We start from the raw sequence: 11601 nt of genomic DNA on the forward strand, positions 1-11601 counted from the left end.
AAATATATTTGTCAAAAATTAAAAAAGTCAGAGACATATCTGTTATTTTTCTTTATTTATAAATCTTTTATAAATTAGACATGAAACCGTACCAGGTACCACCTTCATAATTTAACACGTTTTTTGGTGGTAAAAGAAAGGCTCCAAAAAGCGTAACGGAGCAAGGAGTAATCTGAAGTGCCAATGAGAGACGCCAAAGTAACCAAATGTATCACCTCATCTCTTAATAGAACGAAATCCAGATAACAATGGAATCCACATTCTCACCCAATCAGAAGAGAACACGTGTCAATCAGGCCACACGTCACATCATCCCCTGATGAGTCAATGTCTTTCCCAGGCTCCCACACAAGAAAGTCTCACCCTTTTTTATCACTTTTATTTTCTACTCCCCCTTCCTTCACTCTCCTTCCAAATAGAAAAACCGAAACGGCAACAGCATCAGAATAGTGAGTAGTGAGGGAGTGATGTGTAACAAGAATAGCCCTCCTCCTTCAGTAGAAACCCAAAAGAAAGAACCAAGTATGAGGAAAACCAGAAAACGAACAAATAAACTGTCTCCTTCTTTAACTTCTTCTTCTTCTACTACCACTGCATCTCTTAAACCACTACGTCGCAGAAACAGAACCAAAACCAGAAAGCCAAAGTACCTCAGTCTCCGCCTCATAAAAAAGAATAACAAAGATGAGAAACAGCCACAGCTGAACCTCTTCCCTCTGCATCCGCAAAACACGGTCGACGATAAAGACATGCAGGAGGAGAACAACTCCGTGGCGTTGCTCTTCAGCTCCGACGGCGGCGCCACCCTCAACGGCCTGCTGGAAGACGACAGTACCGCGACGACTTCGACGGCGATGTCGGAGGAGGGGTCGTTCTCACCGGCGGCGGGTGTGGGCGGCGACGGAGGGTGGCTGGTTCGGAAAGCGATGAGGAGGAGGGAGGAAGAGGGGAGTGAAGAAGAGAGGTGGGTGTGTTACTCAGAAGTGGTGGAGAAGAAGGAGACGATGGAGGAAGTAACGAGTTATTGCGGAACGACGTCGTTTGGGTTGTTGTCATTGAAGCTGGATCATGAGGGGATATTGAATGCTTGGTCTGATAAGGGCTCCCTTTACATTGCAGGGGAGGCCCCACAGACTGTCCCTGATTTCCACAATGATGCTCTCTTCTATAATGCTCTTCTTCCCAATAATGTAATTTACCATCACTTAACTCTATTTTCTTTAAATCTTATTCTACTTTTTAACAAGTCACAAATAGATTTTTTTAATATAACTAAACTTAGTAACTCAAAAATTTAAAGAGAGAATAACTTAACTCATGATTCTTACAAATAATAAACTATTTTGATTTATTAAATTTCTAATATGGAAACTTTGAGCTATTTTTAATCTCTGTCAAATTCATTAGATATATGTATCATAAAATAAAAACTCAATTTTATGTATCATAAAATAAAAACTCAATTTTACATGTTAAGCTGTGACGACATTATTTGTTAGCATGTATATATCTTCTGTATTTTTATTGTCAGATAGGATCTATGAGAATGTGCATAGGTAAGATCACTCTAAGGGGGGAGGGGGATGTTTAGTTATTTTCTTATTTTCTTATTTCAAGCCTTTCACGATTGAAGCTTTTTGTTGATTGTTACTGGTATGTGATCATTTTTATGTTGATAACATTTCTTTAATTCGGCTTATTTGCTAATGTGATTGTTCTAATTTGGATCATCTAAAATTTGGGATACGTATAAATATATAGCTCCATAGTATGGGTGGTGTTACTTAGTTGGAGAGGTCGGATATTAATCAGATCTCTGTGGTTCATTATTACTGAGTAAAAGAAAAACGTCCAAAAAGAACATATATGCAAGATATAGTGACCAAAAATGGTAGGCTGGTAGCTTAAAATAAACAATAATGTATTTCATAAGTAGGTGTTTTATTATTTATGCACAATTAAATAGCTAAAGAATAAAGACTACTAGAGGAAAGGAGTGTCTCCATATGAAAATTCCGTGGCTAAGTCTTACACACTAAGTATGCATTTCAATGTTATGTTTTGTGCAGATTGGAGGTGATGGGTGTGGGAGTAATGATGGCATTGGGAACACATGGGTTGTACCGGAAATTGGTGGAGAGAACAGGACGAGAACGGAAGAAATGGGGTTGAAGGTGGGGCAGAGAGAGGCAAGCGTGCAGAGATACAAAGAGAAGAGACAGAACAGGCTCTTCTCTAAGAGGATCCGTTATGAAGTCCGCAAGCTCAATGCTGAGAAGCGGCCTCGGATGAAGGTAATTTACTCCATTTTAATCAACAAAATATTCTATCTTGTTACATCTACAGGTTTTTTTTAGTTGGGAAGATCAAATTAATTCCTTTATAGATTTCAATACCAGTTCTGTATGGCTGTATTTGATTTTGAGAAAATGCCAAGACACTGGAAATAAAATACAAAGACTTAAGTGATAAATTGAATATAAAATAGAACAAAAATAAAATTCGATTTATAAAAAAATATAATTAAAAAATTTGATAATAATAATAAAAAAGTAAAAATATAAATTATGTCTTATCTGTCAAATATAATTTTGTTGTTCTGGCTTTATACTTTATAGACACTCGTAGCTTATGGGTGTTAGTCGTGGTGTATCGCCTTTTCTTATACAGTTTCAAATAATTGTACCATTATAAAATGCCAAAAAGTAATTTAAACGAAAATATATAATTTGAAAAGAATATCAATATCAAAATCAAAATAATAATAAAAAATAGAAACATATTTGACATTAAACGGCATAACATTAGTTTCATGACATGGTTATGAACTTTTGATACTCACATGAAGAGCATGAAGTAGTTGGGACAAAAAAAAATTTCTTTTTTTGCTGACTTTTTCGCTTTCGTGCCAAGAAATCAGTGTCGGTCGGTAAGTTAATATATGATGATACATTTACATCCTAAATGCATTAATTTTTTAATTTATCAATTTTCTTAAAACAATAAATATTCCCTTTATTCTAGATTATTAGTCATTTCAGCTAAAAATACACCTAAAATTTTTTTAAAATATGAGTGATTCGAAAACAAAATTTACATAACCACCCTTTATTTAAAAGTAACATCTACTTGTATAATAAAAAATTACATTTAATTTTAACTATAATGATTAAAATTAATTTTTAAAGAAATAAAAGACAAAAAATAAACACTTTGCTCTTCAAAAAATTTTGGATTAGACACTTTGTCTTCAAAAAAAATTTTATTATTCTAGAAGTTTTCGAGATAAATTGATTCTTCTACAAGAAGAACGAATTTGTCTTATAATAATAATTTTTTGGATTTAATTATTTTATAATAATTTAAAAATTTTTTGTCCAATATGCATAATGAAAACGAAAAAGAGATTTAACCTATTGGGTTTAAAAAAAAAAACAAACACACCCTAAATTTCCTGCAATTTAGTTCTATTCAACAAACTGAATCCTCAATATCAACACTTGAAACTCCAATATAATAGAATGCCACGGTGCAAAAATATTGGAGAAAAGAGATTTTAAGTCCCCACTGGTGATTAATATAATCCCGAGGAATTTCATATGTAGTTGTTTATTGAAACATCTTTGATAAAAAATAAATAATGCATGCATGATGCATTGTAATTTGTATGAGCACGTGAATCATCGGTACACTTCAGAACTACTACGAAAGAATATTTGGATTATTTATCTTTCATCTTTTATAGATGAATGGTATGTCGGTTTAAAAATAGAGTAAAGTATCGTTTTTTCTCCAACGTTTGGGATAAATCCTATTTGTGTGTCTAACGTTTAAATCGTCCTATTTATATTCTTAACGTTTGTAAAAGTGATTTAATGTTATCTTGCCATCAATTATACATCATAAGTGCTTTATTTTGAGTTTTAAAAATTCCTTCTTGAAGTTAGAATACAAATGTCTGGGATAGAATCGATGATTTACTCTGAAAAATAGCTCATCAAATGTTAAACTAATTCCTACAACATTTACATAATTCACTTTTCTAGAGATATAATTGAATCTAAACACAAATAGTGGGTATAATATTAAAATTGAACACATTCAAGTGAGACCTAATTGAGAATGAATACATCCAAGTGAGAATAATTGAAAAATCTAATCTGATTTGTTAGTATAATTGATAGTAGGATAATATTGAATCACTTTTATAAACGTTAAGGATACAAATAGGAAGATTTAAACGTTAGGGATACAAATAGGACTTACCCCAAACGTTGGGGACAAAAACGATACTTTACTCTTAAAAATACAATGATAAATATGTTAAATTAATTAAAAAAATATCTCTACTTTGTTAACATGTTGAACTCATCAAATAGATTGGAAAATTATCAGTGTGATATCTCAGAGTGCCTTTCTCTTTTAGCACTTGCCATAAAATAGAAAGAAGGAGTGTTAGGGACCAGCAGATTTTGTTATTTGTAGCTATCAATTAGTTATTATTAGTATTTTTAATGGTGTAAAATTATATCTAATAGTGTGAAATTATTCACTTTTTTTTTTGCAGTTAAGTGTTGGTCAAATTTTAATCAAAATATTGGCCCCTAAACTTTTTCAAATAGAAATGTTACTTAAATTGGCGAATGAATCTTGTTAAGAAAACTCAATTTCGATTTGTTAACTAGAAACCAAACAACATCAAATTAACAAAATCAATTTTAGTTTTAAAATACTCTTAAGACAATTCTAAGCCTACCAAAAGAAGTGCTTAAAACAACAATATCTGGTCTCATTTTTTTTGTATGGTCGTTGATTTCCATTATTTGAACTGAATTATTTAGATACTTTTCACGTAAAATTGAATATATGTTGGTGCATTTTTCAGGGACGATTTGTGAAGAGGGAATGAAAATTGAGAAGTTCATAGACTGTGGTAGGCACTATTCCTAATAAGAACGCTGTCAATATTACAGTGTTCAAATAGAAAATTTTGTGCCTTCTGTGGTGGAACTGGGGAGCTCTCCTTTGTTGAAATGTTTATAAAATTATGCCTTTTCCCACGGGTTCTGCATATGTATCNAACCTGGTTATTATGAAGTTGAAAGTGACACTAGTCAAATTTAAATATAAAATTCCTGTATAATAGCTCTTGTCATGCACTAAGATTATTCTTAAAAAGATGTAAGCCACCATATGGTTATTATAAATTTCTTATAATAATTGTAGATTGGTTAAATTAAAAATAAGAATGAAAGTTATTGGGTTAAAACAGAAATTAAGAATAGAGGAATATGAATGAAATAGTAAAAGAAAAAGTTTAGGAACGAGCAATTTTAATTTATATTAATTAGTATTTTTAGTTAATAGTCTAATATTATGCTTTTAGTTAATATTTTTAAATATAATTAATTAATTATTGATAAAAAATAATAAATTACACTGATTATTGTTGCAGTATTGCTCCAAAAAAATTCCATGAAAACATGACATCTTATCTCAAATAACTCAAGTAAAAGTTCACTTTGACTTTTAGTATATTCAAAAGGAGAAGATTGTTGATTTAACGTAACACAGTAATGTGTTACGTAGCATAATCTACACCTTAAACTTTTATTTATTTATTTATTTGGGTGAGGCATGGTTGTTTAATTGTTCCCATAAAATAAAGTTATAGATATGTATTATTATTGGAGATGAGATATTTTGTTCTTATTTATTAAAAAATAAATTATTAATCTTTTTAATAAAAATATCCAACAACATCATAACACATATAAACTTCTTTAAAAAAAGATATTTTTAGTATTTTTATGGAAGTGTTCTCGTTTAGAGCTTTACCATTCTCAATCCAAGCTGAGTTAGCATTCAAGACTACTGGCCTACAACCGAAAGTGTTGGTCTCCAAACACTTACTACTTAAAGTGACGCCAAGTTGCCGACAACCCATAGAAATACTCTATCTCTATCATATATATAATTATTTATGTTTTTTCTCCCATTAGTTTAAGTTTTTTAAGAAGTGATTTTAATATGTAGTATTAGAATTCTCTCTACAAAAGATTTAGAATTCGATTCTAAAAGTAAAACAAATAGTATAAAACAAATAAAAAAAGAAAAAAATTTATGCAAAAAATTAAACAAACCCAAAAATACTCATGCTTAAAAAAGAAGAATAATAGATATATAACTATTGATGTCAGGGTCCTTTATTAACTTAAATTTTTGAAAAAAATTAGTTTCGTGACCCCTCTATTAAATTTTAGAACTATAAATCTTTCTAATTGCTCTAACAGAAACTCCATGGAGAATTTGGCACTAGCAAGGCCTCCCATTAACCAACGAAAATGATCCATAGTAGCTAGAGAAGAAGATTGGATGAAAGACAAGATTAAAAATGTGCAGGGAAAACACACTTAGAAAGGTCCTGCCGATTGATGAGTTCTATGACTACCATTTTCTAAACAAATTTGGAGACTCATCAATTGGTCCTCAGGGTGGACACAAATTAAACACTGAAACACAAAGCAGAGGAAAATTTGGGAGGTTATGCGTTGAAACAGATTTGACAAAACCGTTACAATCTATGTACATACATTCTCAATGGTGATATCTATCACATCAAATACAAATCAAAGGCCTTCATATGAATTGTTTTCAAGAACATAACGAGATTTGATGTGCTAATAGAAAATGAAAATCTAACAAAGAAGCAATATGAAAGGCAAGCAAATAACTTCCTTCTATTAGGGGGCATCTAGCAACAACAGTGTTAGAATATAATTAGAATCAATTAGTATTATTTAGTATATCTGAATATTTATTATAGAATATTACATCTTTATTATTACAATTCTCTTAATACTTATAAATACCATTTTATATTGTATCATTCTAAACAACTTGAATAGACAACTTGAATATATTCAATAATACACAAATCCTTCCTCCAGTTTAGTCTTTTGTTTATAACAAACAGAAAGAGTTTTTAAAACAAGGCACAAACGAGGCAAAGTAAGGAAACTACTAGGAAAATCTAGCCACTGGTCTTATTACATAGTTTGTGTAAGCTCCATTATTTAGTTCATAAACATATTCATTATTACATTGTTAATAACCAGTGATAAATTTATGATGAAGAACCCTATAATTCCCCTAGGGGCAAGCTAGAGAAGATGCTAGAACCATTTTCTCTTGAGAAACGCCAGCATTGCATATGTTAGCAATGGCCCTGGTGTATTTCCTTCCATACGTTGACAGGGCACCACAATAGCTCTCATAAATTTTTATCTGCATAAAATAGCATACATCAATTTATCAATGATCTTATGTAACAATAAGTAAACAGTTATTTAAAAGACTAATGTTTATTGGATCACATCAGTATATGGATTAAAATCAAATAATTTATTTGTTCACTTACATAATTCTTAAAACAATCCCAATCATCCACAAGAGGTTGGCCTGATGGACGAACACTTGAGATCAATGATGTTCTGTACTCTTCTCCAAACAAGTGATCTGCAATGGCCTTCACGCTATTGTCCACGTGCTCCCTTTGAGCTATTTCTTCTATTAACCCCTTTTGAGCTTCCATCCTTTCTTTTGATCCTTCTGGAGCGTTTTTGAACTGAAATCACAAAAAAAAGTAATGATCACGTAACATTTTTCTCTTGTGTATATAGTAAAAAAAAAAAAAAAAAGACAAGACAACCTTGTGGCTAAGATAGTGGAGAAGTGCATCTCGTTGGTTGACAAATTTTGTCGGGGTGGTAGTAGAGGAAGAATATGCATTTGTACTGGCACTCACTCCGGTTGCACCAATGTAGGTTACTAGAAAATCATCGGTGAAGTTTTTGTTTCCATATTGCATCACATGAGAACCTTTTTCCTCCCAATCTAATGTTTTCTCGCGAACCTGTGCATCAATCACACACATATATCTTCATGTATCAACATTATTTCAATATGAGTTTATATAGTGTTAGAATATATATATATTGGCATGGGACTTACAGTTTCATATTGTTGTTGCAAAGTTTCTTTTGTCCTATCATTTTTGTCGCTGACACCAAATATATTTCACATGACCAAGAATGTTAATATATTATAAACAGCATAAATAAATTTAAGATGAAACTCTCCGAAACTCTCTCACATAATTCTTTTATTACCTAAAATATTCACCGCCAGCAACAATTACTAAATTTTATAAAATTCAGAACTTCAAAAGTTAGGAGTGTGCATGGATTTAACTAATGGCTTTTGTTAAATAAACAATGACTTTTAAGAACAATCTAAATAATAGGTTCTAGAATTAGCCCAATAAAGTAAAAAAATACTACCTTCTCAAATTATCACTTAAACCCTAACATTAGGATAATCACCGTACACCTAATAAATTGAACATCCACCCATTATTAACTGTGCATGCATGAGTAAACCGAATCAAAAGAAATAACTATCCAATTAAAAATAATGAACATAATTATCTGCATACCTATTAAATTGAACATCCGACGTATTCATTGTTCATATTATTTATAATATTCTCATTGTCTACCTATACTTTTCTTTAACGAATATATCTTCTCCATACACATTGTTTCGATTTGAACCCCTAAGTCAATAATGCATAAACAGTTATAAAATATCTAAATGCGCAAATGCATGTACTTAATTAGAAATGCTACTTGTTATTTAAAATTCAGTTTTTGGTGAATCTTTTTAAGAATTTATTATTATTTAATTAATTTAAATATTCACTTTCACCAAGAATCATTGAAGAGATTATTGGCCAAAAGATAAAAAGAAGCCACTTGGAAAACAATAAATTCTTAACTAAAAATCAATGGCCTAATCAATCACATAATGTTTATATATTCTATTTATATATGAATATATGTATCGTTTAAGTTATTCTCAATATGTATTCTATTTTATATTCCAACGTATATTATTCTACGTGAATAGTTGATTTAGTGGCTAAATTATTATATATACAGACCTGTCTTCCATCCATAAAACGCTATAAGAATCTCCCAAGCAAGTTTGAAACTCAGGAGGAGGAGGATATGTCGGATCTCCAGGGCAGTAACAACCCCAGCTGCTCTCATTTGCATTGGAAGCGGTGGTTACGTATATGTTTATGTTTTCTGGAAGAATCCCTTCGAACATGCTCCCAGATTCACATGCTTCCAAGTATATTACCTTTTTTCCAATTATATCAACTAGTCAAATAAATTCAACACCTTACAACAAGTAAAATTTAATTCAGCGTTCAAGAAAAACTGACCATCTTTTTATAGGCGTTAGCCGCATGTTTGCTTTTCAATACATTTATAAAATCATTGGCCACAACGAAATCCCCAACTGGCATACCTGATCAAATTGTATTTACCCAGTTAATTTATGATTTGTATGTCTCTTTCACACCTTCAATCAATGTATATAATAAGATATTATTATATACTAGGTAAGTTTTGTTTTATTTGGTTTTCTCATGAAAAATTTTGTGAGCATTGAAGTCGTTCGTTCTTAGTAGTATTAAAAGTACCGGTTGGTCCCAATGATAGCAATGGCTGTTTTCCCAATGATACTATTAAAAGAGGCTTTGTAATTTTGTTGTAATGAGATAATCAAGAGAGAGAGAAAAGTCAGCAAACAGTTATGTTTTAAAATAAGAGTTTAAATTTTGATGCCCAGATGGTATAAAATATTTTATGCAGAGGTTTAATTATATCTATTTTTTAAATAATTATTTATATCTTTAATATAAAAAATAATTATTTTTGTTGATATATATATTAATACATAATTGAATATACGTATAAAATAATTTTATACTAACAATATATTAAAATTAAATTTTCAAAAATAAGTGCAAAAGAAATATTAGTAATTTAGTAGCATCTTTATAACACTTTTGTTTTAGTTACGGTAACTCTAAATTCAAACAAAATATATAAAAGGATTAATAATTAAATTGTTAACTCAACTGCACATTTCATATAGTATAAATAGTAATGATTAAGAGTGTTAATTTATCTTCGCTCTTAATTATTCTTTTAATATTTAAAAGAGTAAACAATTTAATTATATATACCATTAATTATTAATTTTTTATTTTGATAAAAATATAATTTAATCAATAAAAAATAATTTATTAAAAAATATTTTGGTAAAAAAAATTTAATGATAAAAAAATAAAATTTTTGTTAAAGAGTATTTTTGTAAAAAATAATTTTTTAAAAAATAGATAAAATTAATATTAGCTAACACAAATTTTAAAATGGATTAAAGATGAAATTTTTTAAAAGTTATAAATAAGAAAATGTATATTTTACAAAAGAAGGAAAGGAAGTGTCATTTTAGCTTTTTTCAGGCAAGGAGAGTGGAATTTTCTCAAAACTAAAATATAATAATTTGTATGTAAATGTTATTCATCAATTTGTATAATATATTAGTACAGAAAATCGTAGTAATTTATGTGTGTATATGTATATGCAAAAACTAATAACATATCAAAAGTTTAATATATATATTGGTTAACAACGGTTAGCCAAAAATTACTAATGCTCTAAAATATCTGTACCACTTCTAAAGCATGAATCTTGTGATTTTACTACACAAATTAAAGATGTTCCTCTTCAGATATCTATATATGAATATAAAGTTTAAATAAGAATTAAATAATATGTTAGTGACACTTACCAATGATGCCTGGTCCACCATGGTCAGCATAGTAAATAAAAATGGTGTCATTCGGACCACTATTCAGCATCTTACCACTGCCTCCGGTAATAGCACTTTGGTTCCCACTTATTACGGCGTATAAGTTTTCCGCACTTGTGTAATTTCCGGTATAGTCCTACAAAGTTGAGATAATAATTAAATCGGTCTTTTAATTTTCACACAATAATTATATTGCTCTTTCGATATTTAAACTGATCAAATTAGTCCATTAATTTCAAATTATATCAATCGAGTTAATTTTTTCTCAATAGACTAGTTAATAAAAGATATTAACAAAAGACTAATATAGAACATTAAATACCATGTGGTATGTATATTATTAGACTAAGAACATATGACACAAAAGGTTTTCAATCAATTTGGTTCCTTAAGTGAGGGGCCATTTTGATTATGAATAAAAATTAAGAGATCAATTTTATTGTTATCTTTATTTATCAATTAAATTTGAAGAATACTTTGTACTATTCAATTATCATATTATATTGGAGTGACTCACAATTTGAAGAATTGAATTTTGGCCTTTTTTTGTTAAGTGTGAATTAGTATATGATTTTCGCATGTTAATTAACAATTTTAGTAGTTGAATATTGTTTTCCTTAGAGTTACAACTTACAAAGCTCAAATCATCATATTTCTATTTTAGTAACAAAATACATTCGTTATATATATATTTGTAAAATAATCAAGCATCTCATGAATAAGTTCTCAGGTATCTGCTTTTATTTGAAAACTTAAAACTAACATTTTGTCTCATATCGAAAAAGAGGAAAGAGAGAGTATGAAATGTCATTCTTTTCATGACTTGAGTTTTTTTTTTTTTAATTTACTACATTTGAGTTTAAATATGCT

The 11601-nt window shown here is 29.7% G+C and overlaps 2 protein-coding genes across 3 annotated transcripts in view; one reads left to right on the forward strand and one right to left on the reverse strand.

Annotated features, from left to right (window-relative positions):
* On the forward strand, window positions 290-5079 carry LOC107605077 (zinc finger protein CONSTANS-LIKE 8). 2 transcript variants are annotated; one of them, XM_016306818.2, is made up of 4 exons: window positions 290-414; window positions 446-1190; window positions 2070-2294; window positions 4886-5079. In XM_016306818.2, exons 1-4 carry the CDS (start codon window positions 320-322, stop codon window positions 4907-4909), a joined length of 1089 nt encoding a protein of 362 aa, XP_016162304.2. In that variant the 5' UTR covers window positions 290-319; the 3' UTR covers window positions 4910-5079. The 2 variants fall into 2 exon arrangements, with proteins under 2 accessions (XP_016162304.2, XP_016162306.1); XM_016306820.2 differs by having other exon boundaries at window positions 358-1190.
* Window positions 6978-11601, reverse strand: part of LOC107648431 (vacuolar-processing enzyme-like) — a 5319-nt gene continuing 695 nt past the window's right edge. The window contains exons 2-8 of the mRNA XM_016352299.2: window positions 10711-10867; window positions 9293-9378; window positions 9005-9207; window positions 8014-8062; window positions 7712-7915; window positions 7421-7627; window positions 6978-7287 (exon numbers count right to left, since the gene is read on the reverse strand). Of these exons, the coding sequence (XP_016207785.1) occupies window positions 7153-7287; window positions 7421-7627; window positions 7712-7915; window positions 8014-8062; window positions 9005-9207; window positions 9293-9378; window positions 10711-10867 (1041 nt within the window). The 3' untranslated portion in view covers window positions 6978-7152. The remainder of the gene's footprint in view (window positions 7288-7420; window positions 7628-7711; window positions 7916-8013; window positions 8063-9004; window positions 9208-9292; window positions 9379-10710; window positions 10868-11601) is intronic.

The sequence above is a fragment of the Arachis ipaensis genome, chromosome B06 (assembly GCF_000816755.2).
Source record: "Arachis ipaensis cultivar K30076 chromosome B06, Araip1.1, whole genome shotgun sequence".
Lineage (NCBI taxonomy): Eukaryota > Viridiplantae > Streptophyta > Magnoliopsida > Fabales > Fabaceae > Arachis > Arachis ipaensis.

Bases quoted from the DNA above. Each gene is read 5' to 3' on its own strand.
- LOC107605077 (XM_016306818.2), top strand. From the start codon at position 320: ATGAGTCAATGTCTTTCCCAGGCTCCCACACAAGAAAGTCTCACCCTT. The intron at 415-445 runs AATAGAAAAACC...CAACAGCATCAG, and splicing joins CTTCCTTCACTCTCCTTCCA to AATAGTGAGTAGTGAGGGAG. The intron at 1,191-2,069 runs GTAATTTACCAT...TGTTTTGTGCAG, and splicing joins ATGCTCTTCTTCCCAATAAT to ATTGGAGGTGATGGGTGTGG.